The sequence below is a fragment of the Talpa europaea genome, assembly GCF_964194135.1.
Source record: "Talpa europaea genome assembly, chromosome: 15".
In the NCBI taxonomy this organism is placed as follows: domain Eukaryota; kingdom Metazoa; phylum Chordata; class Mammalia; order Eulipotyphla; family Talpidae; genus Talpa; species Talpa europaea.
In genome coordinates, this window is record NC_140083.1 from 8,637,145 (window position 1) to 8,655,536 (window position 18,392).

Genomic DNA, 18,392 nt, shown 5'->3' on the forward strand with positions numbered 1-18,392 from the left:
TTTTTGCATTTCCCTCTTCCACCTCTTTTATAGTCACATCACCTGCACCTAATCCGACAGGCAGTTGCTTTTAGACACTTCTTTTTATCAAGTGGTTCCAAAGCGTTTAGCTTGCCTTTTATGGAAATACCGACTCTCTTTTTGCACTCACCTAATTCAAATAACAATTAATTACATTTCCAATTACATTAGAAATACAAGTGGCATAAAAGCATCTTTGGTAACAAACACAGCTCGCTCCTGGCAAGCACGGAGCTCGACACCTGCATGCCCGGGGTGCCCAGAGAGACCGCCATGCTGCACAGAGGTTGGTTAGGAGAACTGCTTAGGGCCTTAATGGTTTCACCGAGGAGGCAGAAGTAGTATATGGGCTTTTGGAGCCAAGCAATTCTGTGAATTCTAATGTCAGATTTACCTCTTACCAGCTGTAGGACTTGAGCAAATCACTTCACCTCTCCCAGGCTCAGTTACATTCTTGATCATATGGAGGCCATTATCCATGGCCCTGTGGTCAGCCTGGGCCCTTGAGTGTTCCATAGAAATAGCACTTGAACTTATCTCTGTCTTTTGTGTTTCAGAGACCTCATTTTTATCTCTTAATCCTAAATCTCCATGACTCAGCCTTCCCTAGATGAGTCTTCAATTAAAAGGGAGGGGCCCCAAGAAGCTTCTTTTTCTCCCTCCTGGGACCATACAGGAGACCAGGCAAAGGGCCCCATGCTAGTGGAGAGAAAGGACAATGGGAGAGTGTCTCTGGAACTGTGTTCCTGTCCTTGCGTGGTCAGCGGATTACTAGAGAGGAATGCCCTGGCCAGAACCAGCGAGGACCGGCCTTGAAGTAGTGGAGGGTCTAGCCCTGGCGTCTCTGAGAACTCCTGGAGCCTCCTTCCTCATCCTCCACATCTCTCCTGCCTCCAACTCTTGCTGCCCCTCCCTAGTAGTCATGGGGGCCACTCTTCCTCCCCTGGAGTGGGGAGTAAATACAAGGGCTGCACAGGGAGCATGGAGACCCTCATGCAGGTTAGGCACAGGCCACACCATCGCTGCAAAAACATGCCCAGGGACCTCCCTGGTGGCGCAAGGGGTTAAGATACAGCACTATGAAGCTATCTGCGGCCACTGCAGCGCAGGTTCCATCCCCAGCCAGGGAGCTACCCACATGGCGCAGCAGACCTCTCCTGTCTTGCCCACTAACCACCTCAGCAGTGGATTTCAGTCACTCCTCCTGTTCTGCCCCCCAGTCTATCTCTAGTGAATCCTTTCACCCACCCACCTACCCACACCTCTGTCCTGCACCCCAGTTCTTGTGTGCATAAATAAATAAATCTTTAAAAAAAACATGTCCGTCCCGGGACTTCCAGGAAACACATCTCTGAGGAAGGGAACTGTGGCCGGGACCTGCAAGGATAAAATGCAGTCTTCCTGGTAGCTTGGGCTGCAACGGTATCCCTAATATTTACAGGCGTATCACATGTGGGGTGAATATCATCCAGTCCATTTTAGACATCAGGAAATGAAGGGTCGTACCGATTAAGATTTATCTGTCACTAGTGTGCTGGGAGCACACAGGTAACTATGACAGAGTCGAGTTTGACAGCTCAAACTCACCTGTCAGACTCTCAGTCCGAAGCTCTTCCATCTGACACAGGACTAAGTCCTCCCTGGACATATTTTCCTAGGAAAGCTTTTCACCTGCGATGAGAGAGTTCTCTAAGATTGTCCTCTTTGTGTGAAATGGATTTTTGAGGGCTAATCCCGGAGCAATGAACACAGCATTGTCTCCTTGCGAGAATATTTGAATTGTAAGCAACAGTCAGGGGGGCTGAATTTTTAGAGTCCTGCCTACTCATAAATTGGGAAGTACCTTTGAAAGAAAATATCTAAAGGAGACGAGAAAAACCTCGAGAAAGCATGTCATCCAAAGGAGGGAAACGGGTGTGTTCCTAGAGGCAATCTACCATTTGCATGAAAGAGCAGCACATAACTCCAGGTTTAAAACATTTCATAATACTTAGAGATGTGTCAGTTTTCACATCGTTTGAGGAAGATGAGGGGCTGCCATGCATTAGCATACTGAGCATACCCTCGCTAAGCAGACTACAATGAAAAATGAGGCAGAGGGAAGCCGAGAAAGGGTAATAAGAATGATGAATTGTAAGGTTGATTTTGCGAGATCAGGATGGATTGAGGAAGGAAAAACAGTTGCTTAGGGGGAGATCTAATGTCTAGAATTACCACCCCCAAGCCAGGAGGGCTCTCCTCATTCTAGGCCAGTGCTGGTTTAATTTCATCGTAAGACCCAAATCCAGGGGCCCTTGGTGTGTTACTGTCTCTGTGCACCCCTGAAACTAATAAACTCGGGGAGTCCAGCATTACACGGGAGGCAGCTGGCCCCTGTTCCCGGAGCCTGGCTTTTGGTTCTGTTGCTCGTGGCTCACGCCGAGGTATCTCTCATTCACCCCGCAGGCAGTGCAGAGCATCTCCCATGGGCCAGGCTGTAGGGCTGCCGGTGGGGTCTTCCACGGCTCTCCGTCCAATATCCTCATCTGAGAAAGTTGAGAAGTGGTCACCACTGCGCAGAGGAGGTGGACAGATGGGGAGGGTCGTAAAGCCATTGGTATTGAGCCAGGAGGTGTGTGGTCAGCCTTGTATTATTTCTGTTAGAGTATCAGGACCATGGCCACTCTTTCTCCGAGAAGTTTTCAGTCCGCTGGGAAGCAAATCACATAAGCAAGTTTCCTTCTTCCTTTCATTTCCCAGGCAGAAAATAGGGACCCACAGAGGCAAGGTGGCCTGTCCGGGCTGAGCACTGGTTTGTGACCCAGCCGTATGCGCCCTGAAATTTACAACCTCATCTTGGGGCTGATGGAACAATCTGCTCAGCAGGGGTGGGGAGAGGGTTGGATTTGGCCAATTTCAAGCTTTAGTTTTTTGTGTTCCCTCAACATTCACCCACCCGTTCTTGGCTCATTTGGTGACTTTCAGGGTTTAGCTCCTTTGGGTGCTACTGCTTGAAGTTTCCCATCTCGTCGTTACGCACAGCTGATGAAGTTTAGATGCAGTTATTCCCGGAAACATCAAGATTCCTAGAAGCAGCAATGCCTCTGGAAAGTTCACCCTATAATAGCACTTTGTATCCAAACAGTTCTGAGAACTGTCAGTGGGATGTCTAGGGAGGGTTGGGGAGGGAGTTCTGCATACTATATGCAAATTCCGTGTTATGAAGGCCCACAGGAAGGAAACCTGTTCAATTTTATGGATCTCCAGCATTTCCCACACTTCTTCTGGGTCCACACAGAGCCGACACCTTTGACCATGCAAGCCTTCCAGGGCGGTTTCCTTCGAGCCCCACTGTAAAAAAATATATATACATACACTGGCCTACATAATCCAGGGTATCAAGAAGAAAGGGATTTTGAGCAAGGGAAGCCCAATTAAAACACTATCTGGCATGTGTGTGCATTGAAACACTGCAGCTTCTAAGTGTAGAACAATGAGGGGCTTGAAAGTTAACACCTCACTTTTAACCTCAAAATCATCTTAATGATGGAAACAATTGCGTACACTTATATTCTAAAACCCCTAAATCTTTCTTGCTAAAGCAGTTACTTTCTCACTCCTTTACATCGAGAGGTGAAATTAAAGGTGTGTATTTTTTTTTTCCCAAAAGTGGGCGATAACAGACCGCAGATAAGGTTTTTTCATAAAAACAGGAATCCGTGACTCATCTTTTGTATGCTGTCTATTTTAACTTCTTTGCTATGATTTATCCAGGGAAGCTGTAGGTCATGAACACTTCCTTTGTTATTCCTCGTGTCTTTAGAAAGCGTAAAAATTCTATCATATTTTCCATCTCATCTTTAGAAAACCAAATTGACAACATCCCATTGTACCTGTGCATGCTGATTTCAAGGGCCTTCTTGCAAACTTGCTTATCTGTCCTGCTGCAAACGAGTTTAATATAGGATTCCTTGGGATCCTTTTGTTATTCCAATCAAAGCAACTGCCTTCCATGTTTGCCCATAGCTTCTCCAGGACATCTCTCCTTCCTGCTCTCTGAAAAGCTGTTCTTTGGGCATTTTGTTACCTAAACGGAGTCTTGCAGCAGGTGGCTGACACACCCGAAAATCTTCCTTTCTCTCTCTAGCCAAGCTCCCATGTAGTTTGTTCCATCACCCGTTCCTTTAGGCCTTCGGCATTTATTTTCTATGGTTCTTGCCACGAGATTGTCTGATGAAGAATTGCCTTCACTTTGTAACCGTGTTATCGTCAGCATATATGTACATTTTCGCCAAAGCAGGAAAAACAAGCTTTTCCCCCATTGGATTTTATTACCTTTCATTTTTATGTAGGAAGACCCTTCTAAAGAGACTTCTAAACTCTTTTCACAGGGTTGGGAGATATATTATAAAGTTCTAGACGATCACAAGACTTTTTAAATATCATCAAAAATTGTGGAGACTTGTCTTCATCTTCTGGATGCTTTATTTTAAATATCTTGCTAATCACGCCTCTCTGGACTAACATTAGGTGATAATGCACTCTTGGGATAAAGTTCTTAATGATGGTGATTGTAAATCCAGGTTTGGAATAGTCTTGAGAATTTTTTTTTTTCCAACTTCTTGTCAATTCTAATTAGGTGGATATGTCTGTAGCTGAGGAAAAGCTCATTTTGGGAGAACTGTCAGCTCAGCTTTTTCCTGACCTGTCACGTGAGCCTGTCCTGTTGGTATTCTCGACATACAACTCCTTGGTAGACTGGTGTTTGTTGTTAATATGCGCTTGTATTTGGTAGAATCATAGAGTTACAGGAAAGTTGTGCAAGTGATACTGACTGTCCTGTCACCCTGATAGTACCTTCCAGAACAATGGCTAACCTGCCCAGCTCACCGGTCAGCACTGCTGCCTCGCTGCTCCCTAAGCTATAGGCTGGTGTGGCCTCGGGCCAGGGTCCTGTCCTTGTGCTGCTTGCTCAGCCTCATCATCTGTCCATGTTGTTTATGATCGTGTAGAGCGAATGGGTCAGGTGGTTGATAAGATGTCCCTCAGATTTAAGCATCCAGTGTGCTTTCTTGTGGTGCCACGGCTGTTATGGGTTGTTGTAAAGAATCTCCCAGGTAAAGGGACTTTCCTGCCACATCATGTCAGGAGCAACTGGCTCCCCACGGGACATTGCTGGGCATCATCTGTCCTACCAGGTCCAGCTGCATGTCCAGCTTTCCCTGCTCTAAAGTTATGAGATATTTTTGCTGTTCATACTTTAAAATCTTTTTTATTTTTTTGAAGTGAGTCTCTATATCCAGCCACATTTATTTTAAGTGGAAAGATTAAGCTTCACTGCTTGGGGTGGGGGAGAGAATCTACTTTTGCTTCGGGGCTCTTTAAGGAACATTATCTCATTTCCCTGTTTGTTATTTATTCAATCATGTACTCTGTGCTTTGAGTTATAATGCAAGACTCCTGTAAGCCATTAGTTTATTTCGTGAAGCTCATTGTAATATTTTTGCTATTGTGAAACAATATTGTGAAATACACTAAAATTGGATATTGGTAAACACTTACCTGGGCACATGTAACCTCGGGGCATCTCCATATCCTGAGCCCTGCATCACACAGATATGGCTGTTCAGGTAAAGGAACAACAGTGCATCTCTGTCTCTCTCTCCCACCACTGATGCTGCTCCCTGCTGCCTGCACCCTAGCCAGCTTGCAGAGCCCACTGATTGCAGAGGCAGCGGGCACGCATTTGCTCAGAGCCGGGGCTGTTCTGGGCACTGGTGTGTAGTAGTGAGCCAGGCAATGCAGGCTCCGCTGTCCTGGGCTGATATTCTAGTGCAGGAAGAAGGTTTTAGACAAGAGAACAGGTGATGAAATGGGTCATTTCAGGTGGTAAACGTGCTGGGAAGATACCAAAGTAGGGACATGTGAGCCTGAGGCCAGGTTGGAGAGAGACGCCTGTCTCGGTCACTCTGCGGAAGAGATCCCAGACCCTTCCTGGACACATGCCTATGCCTAAGCCTGTCTTGGTATTCTTGGGGGTAGTTAGGAACGACTCACTGGTGAGCCTGTATGGCGGGGTCCCACTTCTGGTCGGTAGATCCCAACTAAATGCAGGAAGGAGGTAGCATGCCTTGCTGCAAAGGAGTGAAACGGCACCCAGGAAGGCACATGAGCCTCTACAGACGGTGCCTGCTGGGAGCCAGGAAACCAGCTGCCTCTGCCAGACTTTCCAAGCCCAAAATGACATGTGTCCACCCACCCCAGGCCCATTACACATCTTCCCCCAAATTGGTAAAATCCCACTGGATCTCAAACCCAACTGCTCCTCAACCAACCCTGATAGAATTCCAGGTCTCCATGCTGACCTCTAGGGGTGGAATCTGCTCCCCACATCCTTCCTGTCCTCCAACCAGCAGCCTTCCTCAGTGGACGCTGCGGGGATTCCGTGAGATGTGAGTTAAGTCTCAGTAGCAAGTAATTCTGCATAGAGAGGAAGGACACGGGGCTGGTCGTCACCCACCAGTCTTTGGCTGGTTGTCTGCAGAGAAACCATAGACAACTTTCACTGAGGATTCTGACACCGACTGCCTCCCTCGTCTATTTCTTGCCCTCGAGAACTCTTTGAATGTTCAGGAATCCAGTTTGAAGTGCTGGTTACCCAGCCCCTTTCATAACAAAAACAAACAAAAAGCATCAAACAGGTTGAACATTCAACACTGTAACAGGGTCTTCTGGATTCCTGACCCTCCCAGCCCTGAGTAGTATGAAAGGTATTCATTTTCTTGTTGTCATTTTTTTCCCCGCTCTTGAACCTCTACCTCCTCAGGCAAGGAAAAATAAGAAATGTTCCAGATGACAGAACAAGAAATGATAGGATATAGTACAGACAAGGCCTTGGATTCGTGCACTGGCCTGACTGTCTATATTTTCCAGACAAGGAGACTAAAAAATCACTGAGTTTAGTCTGTTTTTATTTATCCCCATTCCTGGGTAATGATGCATTTTTGTCTGAGAAAAAAATTTTTCCCCAGGACTTGTAAAAACCAAGAAACAACAGAAGCCTGTGTTAAGGTGGCCAAAAGTCAGAGTATTTGTGGGTGGAAGTCTAATTATCAAGGCTGCTCTTGTTATTTATGGCAGGCGTCAGGAATGGGAAGGGAGAAGGAAGACAGAATAAAATCCTCAGCAGTTGATGAGGGGGATAAAATGGAGTGGATTCCATTGTCAATCAACAAACCCTGGTCATGCCTGCCCAGTGCATGCTGTTCTGCATCAAACGTGCATGTTGCACTCAAGGAGACAGCTGTCTGGGTTTTAGAGACAGAAGGTCACTTTAGAAAATATTCCCTGGAAGTGAAGTAGGTGTATTCCAGAGACTCCTGTGTGCTAAGCACAGCCTGCTCCTGGCTCCATGGTGGATGCCTTTACATCTTTTGTCACCTCCATCCTCTGAAGCAGTATTGTTTCCTTTCAAGAGCCTGGAAAATACAAGTTCAAGTACACTGCAGAATGGTCGGGGTGACGGACCTGGAAGAAGCAGGGGAGGCACAGGCCTTGTTCCCTGCCTGTCAGCCCTCGCCAACCTCTCCCACTCAGGTGAAACTCAAAGTGGTGATCTTCCTGGGCCACCCCCCCTTCAGGTCTCTCCTTGAAGTCTAGCCAGCCCCCCACTCCCTACCTGCTTGATGTGTCTCTGACCTGAATTGCCCGCCCCCTTCCTGCCCGCTTGTCCCAAGATCTGTGACGACCTGCCGTCCCTGTTTTAAATCTTGCTTCTTAGTCCTCCTTCTCCCATAGAGACTTGCTTCCCTCCAGTCTTCCTACAAGGGCTGTTTTGTGAAGTCCGACGCCAGTTTTCTTTTGTAGCTTAATGTTCACTGTGATGTGCGCTCAGATCCATCGCTCTACCAGTCTTGATCTTGACCACAGAAGGCTGGTAGTTGCTGCTATGTCCCTTTTACAGGTGTGGCTATCTCCCTGGTGTTAGGCAGCGGAGTGTAGGTCTCCCAGCTGTTCTGGAGCTGGCACTGGCATGTGGGTCTGCCTGCTTGTCCCTCGTGGCTCGGCTAGGAAGGGGGCTGGTGAAAAAAAATTGGCCTTCTCCTTGAGATAACAAACAAGGGGAGAGCAGAGGGAGCTTAAACTCCAAGAAAAAATGACAGGCTGTTTGGCCCATAGATGATGAAAAGGGAATATATTTCTCCATGGTAAAGTCCACATGAATAGACTTTTATAACTGATTTGCTGTCGATAGACAGAATGTCATCATTACAATTTCCATTCCTGAACCAAAGGGCAGCGGATGAATACTAACTACCTGCCAGGCACTATGGTGCTCAGAGAAGAATAATAAGTCATGCTCCATGCCAGCCCAGAATTCACATTTTAACACTGCCAGGTGCAGGCATGTAAATAAATAATTACAGGAGCATGCAATGAGTTCTCTAATAGAGCTAAGTGTACGAATCTATGGAGTACTAAGGAAGGACCCAGCAACTGCCTCGCATGTTCTGTGAGGTTTGTAGATCAGCAAGGTGGAGACTTCTCCCTCATCGTCACAGGATGGCTGTCAGGGTTCCAGTCATCACATGTTTGTTCACAACAGAAAGTAGGCAGGGTGAGAGGAGAATGGCATGTTCCCCAAACTTTATATTAGGAAATGAAATACTTGCTTCCTCCATGAATTTGAGGGGCAGGGTAATTCTGGGTCCATGACCACCCCAAGCTGTAAGGGTATCTGGGAATTCAGAGAACAGGATCATCATGATTAGCTTAGATCTTAAATGAATCATGACCCATTCACAGGGTCTGGGGACATTGTAACTACAAATTGAATTGGTGTTCTGTTAAGAATGAAGAACAGGGTAGAAAAGAGAGACATACTTAGAGGCATCCTTCTGCTCCCAGTAGTCGGGAAGATTTACAAAAGTGTAGTGGAAGGCCTCCCCTGGTGGTGCAGTGGTGAGCACTGGGCTGCGAAGCTGCCCGCAGCCTCTGCAGCGCTGGTTCGATCCCCAGCCACCGGCAAGGGTCCCACATGGCGTGCAGACCTCTCCTGTCGTGCCCGCTGCTCCCCTCAGCAGTGTATTTCGTCAGTCTGCCTGTTCTGCTCCCGGCTCTGGCTCTGGTGAATTCTCTCACCCTCCCGTGCTTCTGACTGTACCCAGTGCTTGTACAAATAAATCTTAAAAAAAAAAAAAAAGTGCAGTGGAGGAACTTGAGGGCAGAAGGCCCTGTTCTTTTTCAGCAGGCATTTGTGCAGTCTCTGATTTCTTGGCACTTAGACACTAGGAATTATTTGTGTGAACCCTCTGGGTTCTGAGTATTCCAGGCGCCGAGTGGTGATGGTGCTCTGCTCAACGCCCTGTTCCTGTAGATCTTGCTTTCTCCTGTGCCTTTGATGGGTGATAGAGTTTTCTGTTTCTCCTTTAATCACATTGACTTCCACCATCTTCCCAGATGATGTTTAAGTTTCCTGGACAGTAATCAATTTCTGTCAATGCCTGGCTCACTGCAGGCTGACTCTCAAGTCTGCACAGATCCTCAGATGCTTCAGACCCAGCCAGACCGCACCCATGGGGACCCCAACACCACAGCTTCCACAGTCCAGCCTGCATGCAACCTGCATGTTCCCCTCTCGGCCTCCTGCCCCTGGAGGTTCAGCCCCGAATCTGAAAGTCCCAAGTCACCCTGCAGCCCTTCTATCCCAGGGGTGGGTGGGACTCTGTGGAAAGGAAAGGCAGGTCCACTCATGATCCTATACTCGGTAATCTCACATTCATTTCTGAAAGCAGAGTCATTTCATAGGAGAAGAAGGACAGATTCCTAATATCTCTGCCTGCTTGAGTTTGAATCCTAACTCTCTGCTTTCTCACTGTGAAACATGTGGCAATTTTCAGAACTATCCTCACCTGTAAGGTGGGACCGGAGACCATCACCACTGACCGTGTTAAATAAAGAATACCTGAGCTGTGACAGGTGAAGTCTTCAGAAACAGCGCCTGACAGCAAGCATCCAGTGTATGTTAGCTGCTAATAATAATAGCTTCGCCTGTGCTGATGTGCCTTGGCAAGTGGCATCAGTTCTGATAGGTTTTCATCACGAGTCCTGTAGACCTATATGTACTTACCAGCTCCGTGCGAAAATCTATTTTGGGCACATTCTCCAGTCACTCCATGTCATGTAGGAAAGTTTGTCAGTAAATGTCATCTATACTACAGCGTGCTGCCCCCCAGCCAGCAGCGATGGGTGAGTCTCCCCTCAAGGGACCAGGAAATGACTCTTCTCAGCAGTCAGACAAGCCCTGATAAAAATAATCAGTGATACTAATCCTGAGTGGGGTTCTCAGGCTGGTAAGTGGTTTAGTGGAAGCAACAGTAGCCCCGGAAGTTTGTCTCCACTTCCCACTCTGCCTTGTGACTCTGGGCAAGTCAGTGTTTCACCTTGGGCCTTGGTTTCTCTGTTTGTCAAGTGGTCCAACCCAAAGGCAGTCACTAGTAACCTCTCCTTAACATTTCTTTAAAAGCAATTACCATTCTTTGGTAGATTCCTAGGAGTGGAATTGCTGGGTCATATGGGAGCTCCATTTTTAGTAGGTTGAGGAATCTCCACACAGCTCTCCACCATGGTTGGACCAGTTGGCATTCCTACCAGCAATGTAGGAGAGTTCCTTTTTCTCCACATCCTCGCCAACATTTGTTGTTGCCTGTTTTTTGGGTTTTGTTTTTTTTTTAATATGTATCCTCACTAGTGTAAGGTGGTATCTCATTGTGGTTTTGATTTGCATTTCCCTGATGACAAGTGATGTTGAACATTTTTTCATATGCCCGTTGGCCATTTGCATTTCTTCCTTGGAGAAATGTCTTTTTAGTTCTGCCCATTTTTTGACTATGTTGTTTGGGACAGGAAGAGGGATCAAAACAGGCAAGAGAAGAGCACAAGGAACTCTGGTGATAGTTCACGGGTGAATTGGTGGTGGGAATTTCACAGGGACTACACCTAAAAGGAGAGAGCATATAAGCATACATTGTACAAGAATGAACAATGATGTTATATATATATATATTTATATTTAAAGATTTAAGATATATTTATATTTAAAGATTTAAGATATATATATTTATATTTAAAGATTATCTTTTAGACAAGGAAAAAAAAACCACTTATCATACTTGTCATTTAAAATGCACGGTTATGGGGCCTCCCCGGTGGCGCAGTGGTTGAGCGCTGGGTTGCGAAGCTGCCCGCGGCCTCCGCGCCGCCAGTTCGATCCCCGGCTGCTCCCCGGCCACCGGAGGAGGGTCCCACATGGCGCGCAGACCTCTCCTGCCGCCCGCTGCTCCCCTCAGCAGTGTACTTCAGTCCTTCTGCCTGCTCTGCTCCCCTCTCTGGCTCTGGTGGATTCTCTCACCCTCCCGCGCTTCTGACTGTACCCAGTGCATGTATAAACAAAACAAACAAATAAATAAATAAATAAACATGCCTCTATTAAAAAAAAAATTAAAAAAATAAATAAAATGCACGGTTATGTAATGCCTGCCTCTCCCTCTTAGTCGTAAGTTCCAGAAAGGGAGTTCTGCTCTCTTATGTCCATCTCCGTGCTCACAGCCCATCAGAGCCTGGCTCATCTTTGGCAATCATTTGACGTGGTAGAAAGAAAAAGCTTTGGTTGCTTAATGAGCCAGTCTGAGCCTCAGGGTTATTGTCTGTAAAACAGAGACAATAATAAGAACAACCTTCCCAGGCTGTTTTGAGGACTGAACGTGAGCAGGCATTTGCGTGAGCCCACAGGTCAGCCCTGGCTAATGTCTAATGTAGAAAGGGTACTAGATCAGTGATTTATTTCTCCAGAATTTAGCACAGGAGAATGGAGTGTTCTATGTTCTCATGATTAAAACCCAGTGAAAAGGTAAATTCATACAATCATCATCTTTAAGTGTGCTTATCTACAGAGGGTAGCCGGATTGCAGTTTTCCAAATCCCATTCACCTGCCAGTGACTCCCCCCGCCCCCCGCCCACACACACACCTTCCTCTACATTCCTTTAATCCTTGCTGCTGTTTCTACACACCAGCATTTGCTGTAGATGATACACTAATCCAGATGTGGGCAGACACGGCAGACTGAGGTGTGGTGGGGTAGGTAATGGCCCAAGTTGGGTGGACGCACGAGACCTGTGTCCTCGTCCCAGCCCTGACCTGGCCCAAACCCACCGTGTGATCTCGGGCAAAGCACTTCTCTGTAAACCTCTCCCCATCTGTAGATACTCAGCGCATGGACACGGGCACAATGGCAACGAGGAACCAGGTTGAGGGTTGAGAACTGGCTTTGTGTCTCGGCATTGCAACTTACCAGCCATGAGATGTGCAAGTCATCTCTGAGAAATGGACAGTGGGACTAACTGGGCGAGAGTGTCTCCAAAGGGCCTGACAGATTTGTGCGTGCTACAGTAAAGATTTGTTTGTCTGGGGGCCCACAGGCCAGCCCTTATTTTCACTTGGTTGAAATTTCTCCCTATTGGGGAAGTCCAGTTTCCTGAGTCAGATGCACATCCTTCAACCTTCCTGCTGGCTCAGCGTTTGGCAGGCACCAGATTCCTTTGCAGCAAAGACGTGATCCCCACTGGGAGTGAGTGACACCAGCTCGCATGCAATTATTTTAATGCGTGGCCTGGGACCTTCTCGGGCTCAGGTTGGTTGTCTTCTTAGGGGAGTCTTCCCTCTCACCCTCTTCAAAAGGCACAGGAAGGGAAACACATACTGCACATTCATTCTTCCCCTGAAATGCAGGTGCCGCCAGGTGACTTCACCCCAAGCAGAGTCTGCTGACCCTTTCTGCATGCTCCTGAATGCTAAATACCTGCTCCCTTACTGAACGCTGCTGTGGATCATGCTGGCAAGCGGGAGGAGGTGGGAGAACGCTAGCAGTGCAGGCTGCTGCTCCCATCTTTGAATGGGGAAGAGAACCCACATAGGTGGAGTCACCCTGACATGCAGGCACTATGCTCAGCATTTGTGTAGCCCTCTTTGTCACTCTGGAAGTTGAAGAGCCCCTCATTCCCACTTTGCACATCAGGAAACTGAGCCCCCCCCCAAAAAAAAAACCCAGAAGCAGGTTGCCCAAGGAAGAAGATGCCCACCTTGAGTTAGGAGCAGAGCTGGGATTCAAGTCTAAACTGGCCTGATGCCCCGGTTCTTGCTCTGCTGTTGAGCCATCACTGATTACTGGAGGGCAGAGCATGTGAATGGGACTGTGTCAGTTTGCTGTCCTTTGTGGCACCCTAAGAGAGCGACTTGGCCTTGTAGAGGTTACCCAGACAACTTCAAGGTCTGTTGATGCCGTGCAGCAAACCTGAGAGAGGACTGAGGTTAGATGGATTTTCTAGACCTCTCTCTGCACAGCAGGTACCGGGCCCTCTACAGGTGCCCCAACAGGGGAAGGACTAACCCCTGATGCCCACTGCCTCCTCCTCAGATAGGCTATTTCTCTGCCTGGCAGAGGAGAGGCTGAGGGGAGAGGGAAACTATAGGGAAGATGCATCTTGTCTACTCTGTGTGATGACAAAGCATGAAAAGGGGTTTTGGTCTTTTTTTTATACCTGTCATCTCTTGTTCTCTGTGTAGTGGATGCAAACATAAGTTCTGGAATCCAATTTATTCAAGCTCATGTTGAACCCCAGCTTCGAGGCCTTGGGCAGGTTACTTCTCCAAGGGTTCTTCATCTTTAAAATTGCTTTCCTGGCCAGAGTCGTGGTGAAGATTCAGGAAGGCAGCACATAAAACCGATGGTGAAGTGTCTTCCTTAGCTGAGCTTCCAGCCAAGGGCATGAGCAGCGCTGCTGGAGAGGACAGTGGACTTGCCTCTGGTGTCCCTGGTGCCGCCCCACATCTTTTCCATCGCGTCTCTGTAACCAGAGTCATCTTCCTTAAGCCCAGAGTCAATCATACCCCTCCTTAAAAACCTCCAGTGAGGTCATCTGAGTTCCGCAGGTGGTCCCGTCCCCCCCAGGACAGGAGACCCCCAGCTGTCCTCTGCAGCCACATCTCCTGCCCACCCCACCCAGGCCCCATGTGTGCCCCTGTCCCCTCTGCACCACACCCTGTCTCCCCAGGGATCTCCTGTCCATTCTTCAAGTCCCCGCACAGGGCCTCCTGTGATGCTCTCTGAGTGTTTTTTCTTCATCCTCCCTCCATTGTTTCACCCTAATTACTATTTACGGACACATCCCTCCACCCCCAGCATTTATGGACGTTCATCCTGTGCCAGGCACTGCTCACCTGCTCTACTTGTACCTACATGCCCTGCTGTGCTGCACTTGGCTTTAGTGTGCTTTGCAGCTACTGCATTTTTTACAAATTGAAGGTTAATGGCAGCAGGTCTGTTCGCGCCATATTTTTTGTATCAGCATCAGATGATGGTCAGCGTTTTTAACAATAAAAGTATTATTTAATTAAGCTTGTACATTTTTCTAGATACAATGCTGTCGCTTATTTAAGAGATGACAGTGGTGTGTAAACTTACATGCACTGGGAGTCAGTACACTTGTGTGACTCACTCTGTTGTCATGTCTCCATATGGCTGACGTCTGTGCCCACAACGTGGTGGAGGGCGCTGTAACTGGTGGGTTTCTCACCGCATCTCTAAGAGGCAGTGAATCCATAAGCTCTGGCAGAACCCTGTGCGTGATTCCAGAAGAGAATTTAACCTTTAAAAATGGTAACTAGACATCAAGTATTTACTTGGTAACTAAAAAAGCAAAAATAGAAAGTTGAGGGAAACAGTTACCACCCTGAGAGCTGAAGGAGCAGCAGGAATAGCTGGGAATTGTCCCATGTGGGTGGGGCAGGAACTCAGACCTGGGGTGGGGTCAGTAGGTAACTCCAGGGTCAGCAAACCCCGACCAGGAGGACATCGACATTGCTTCTGAGTGTCGGAAAAGCCACAAAATGAATTTAGTTGTTGCTGGTGGCCAGCATGAGGCTAGATGCCATCTGTCCTACTGCAGTGCAGAGTGCAGGGTAAACCTGAAAAAGCTAAAATGTCTCAGTGTCTAACAGGTCCACCTGGCCACTCTGCTGCACCCCTAATTCCTAACAGTCCCCCATGCAGGAAGTTGAGTTGAGGCATGCTGGGACTTGTAGTCCTCCGTGCCTGAGCTCTTGCTGGCTTGGAGATGGGGGTGGAGTCCATTCAGGACATCACTCACAGACTCCCAATTTCCTCCTAACGGCTCCATTAACAGCCCCTCATGCTGAATCAATGAATGAGCCCCCAAGTAATTCTTGTCCCAGTGCCCAAGCCTGGCTTGTGGCAAACATGAGGTCCCCCTGCCTGACTGCCTCTCTCTCACCCACCAGGTCATTCACTGGAACTCCCCCAAAAAACTTCGGGTGAAGAACAAGCATGTGGAGTTTTTCCGCAACCTCTACCTGACCTTCCTGGAGTATGATGGCAACCTCCTGAGGCGGGAACTGTTCGGCTGCCCCAGTGAAGCTGATGTCAACAGTGAAAATGTAAGTGGCTCGCCGGGGGCGGCAGCTCTGCCAAGGACCTGAGCGTGCTGGACGCCGGGCCATGCGCAGGGCTGACCGAGAAGCACAAGAGACATCCCTGCCTGGGGGTTTGCTACCTGGTGCGCAGGTCGGCAGGTACTTCCATGATCATCATGGAGCGGGCAGAGAGGCTTGGACCAGGTGAGTCAGAAGTGAGTTTCCAAGCAGGGGAATCAGAATGAGCAAAAGCACCAGGGAAACAACAGGTAAAAAGTGTCTCTCCACAGCCAAGACATTCTGGGTCTTTGTGGACGTAGAGCCCACACAGGAGACCCTGGGTCCAGGATGATCAGTGCTAGAGGTGAAACAAAAGAGTTTCACAAATAACCTGGGCCTTCAGGGATGAGCATGGGTGAAGATGGTGCCAGGTGAGCCATCAGTCACAGGCTTAGCTGACATCATCTGCTCTGTTTTCCCATATCTTCACTGTTGATATTTTTTTCATATGTTGTATCTCAGTTGCTGCTCATACAAGTCCTCTCCTTTCTGCCCGCCCCCCATTAGAACTGAAAAAATTGAGGCACAGGGAGGTTAAGAGTTTGCCTAGAGTCACACAGCATCAAGGAGCAAAGCTGCCATGACTAAGTTCTGAGGACCAGGATGTGGGAAGGCAGCAGAATGTAGCAGGGCACGGCACCTGGGTTCGGCTGTAATCCCTTCCTCTTACCATCTCAGGCAAGCTACCCATTCTCACTCCAAGTAGAGGAAGAAGCTGGTGCAAAGGCCCTGGGGCAGGATGGGTCTTGATGTGGGGAAGGGACAAATAGGAAGAGACCAGGAGTGGCTGAGCAGCACGTAGGCAGAAATCAGATGGGAAGGAGGTTGTGTGCTGAGTTAGAGTGTCGGGGTTTTATTACTGTTATGGCTTATGTTATTACTCTGGGTGTCATGTGAATTCTTTGGGGGGCCCAGTGACATGCAGGTGTCAGTGGAAGGTCTGCAGGCAGGTGCTCATCTGGCTCTGCTGGAGCATGGGGCTCGAGGCCACCCCTGCTGCCTGGTATCACCCTCCAGCTCCAGCTCTTCTCCCCATCACTGTCTCTGCTGTTCTCAGTTTCTGCCCTTTTTTAAAGCAAAGAGGACCAATAAGCACTTGAACTCCGTCACAGATTCTGGGAAGCACTTAGAGATTTTGACAAACACCATTCTTTGGTTTTCCTTCGGTTCTCTTTACTCAGATCCGTCTTGGTTGTCATCATCAATATCGAAGTGCCATTCGGCACTTTCTGCAAACACTGAAGGAGAACTGTTCTCTTGCCGCTGTTATTTCCCCTCTGTAGAAGACGCTCAGATAAAAAAGCCTTGCAGGATGAAGTCGTCAGTCAATCATCCATGTCAGTGCGTTCCCGTGGGCTCTGCGCAATGTCTTGTGAAGTGGGACCCCTTTTATAAATGACAAGCCAGCCCTGCCTTCCCCTGGCGGGTCATCTGGGTGCAGAAGTCCCCAAGCACCCTTCTCAGAATCTGCGAGTGCCAGAGTGCAGGGCACTGGGGTCAGAGCTGGGGATGCCCCGCCCCAGCCTGCAACCAGCTTGCCACGTCACAGCTGTTAGAGATATCAGGGGGGTTGTCTGTCTGGATCTGGGGAGTCCATGAACAAGATGCAGCCTCCCCCACCAGCACTTCCACGGCCACTGCCATCCCTAACACTCCTGCCCGAGCCTCGGCTCTGCCATCTGCCATCTGCCATCGTAACATCCCCTGTTTTCATTCCATCGCAGCCCTGGTCACTATTCAACAACTAGTCCTAATTTTTTCCCCAAATATAAGGTCAGAATGTAAGAGAACTGACTCAGAGACTTTGGACTGTCCCCTCTGAAGTCCCCTCCCCCTAACATAGAAACAGGCACTTCATTACTGAATGAACTGAAAAGCAAGCGAGCAGAATGAAGTTACCAGGGAAGGAAGAACAGACAGAGTTGAGAGGGGAAGAGACCTTGCTGGTAGCTTGTGTGCTAAAGCAGATAATAAGGTGTCTCGGGAGGGTCAGAGAATGAGACCTGCTTAGAGCAAGCCTGAACCCCATCGCCACCAAAGGGTTTCATCATGGTCAGATTTACATTCCAGAAAGAGCAGTCAACTCTGTGGCGACAAGCCCGGTGGCAGGGAGAGCATTAGAGATATTGCCACATCCCAGGCGAAAAGGGGACTCTGACCTTAGGTGGCAGTAGTGGGGTGGGGAGAACACATGAATTTTGTGGGTGCTAAGAACAGGGCGTAGGAGCAGCTGGCTCTCATAAATCAAGAGAGTGGGCCCCCGGGCCCTCCTTCCACCAGGTTCCACCAGGCTGAGCCAGCCTGCTGGGGCAGGACTCAGGTAAGGAGAGTCTGTAACTTCGCACCCCTGGAAGGCATCTTTGGGTTCCATCCCCTGGTCCTTTGCAGCATGTCAAGTGTCACCTGCAAACACTAGCGAAAGGAAAGGGGAAGCTCTGGCACCTGGCCCAAACCCCTTGCTCCCAGCTTTGTGGGAGGAAGTCAGCAAAGCTGTGACAGTGCCGATGGTGATGGTCCCAAAGAATGAAGTCTTCATTGTACGGCCAGTCCAAGCTGGGAGAGGGCGCTCGCCACCATGGCAGTGACTAAGTCAAGACTGGTCCAAATAGTCTCCAGACATAGGGCTGCTGACCCTGGGCAGCAGTGCACTTGGAAGCCTGGTTCTCAAGGCATTTGTCTAGGGAGGGATGTAGTTAAGCAGGGCCTTGTTATCCACTGTGACACATGCCGGGGTAGCAGTGGTGCTTTGAGGACACCAAGAATGGCACTTCACACGACTAGGGGAGAAGGTGCATCCAGGAGGACTTCCTGGAGGAGGTGAGATTTGAGAGACAAATAAGGAGC

The 18,392-nt window shown here is 48.6% G+C and overlaps 1 protein-coding gene across 3 annotated transcripts in view; it reads left to right on the forward strand.

The window, feature by feature from the left end:
* LARGE1 (LARGE xylosyl- and glucuronyltransferase 1) overlaps positions 1-18,392 on the forward strand; it is a gene marked incomplete at its 5' end in the record, with an annotated part of 325,411 nt that overhangs the window by 266,700 nt on the left and 40,319 nt on the right. For 2 of the 3 annotated variants that reach the window (XM_084255760.1, XM_084255759.1), the window contains one exon: positions 15,357-15,512. The exons of the other annotated variant lie outside the window; for it this stretch is intronic. In XM_084255760.1, the coding sequence (XP_084111886.1) occupies positions 15,357-15,512 (156 nt within the window). The remainder of the gene's footprint in view (positions 1-15,356; positions 15,513-18,392) is intronic. 3 annotated transcript variants of the gene reach the window in all.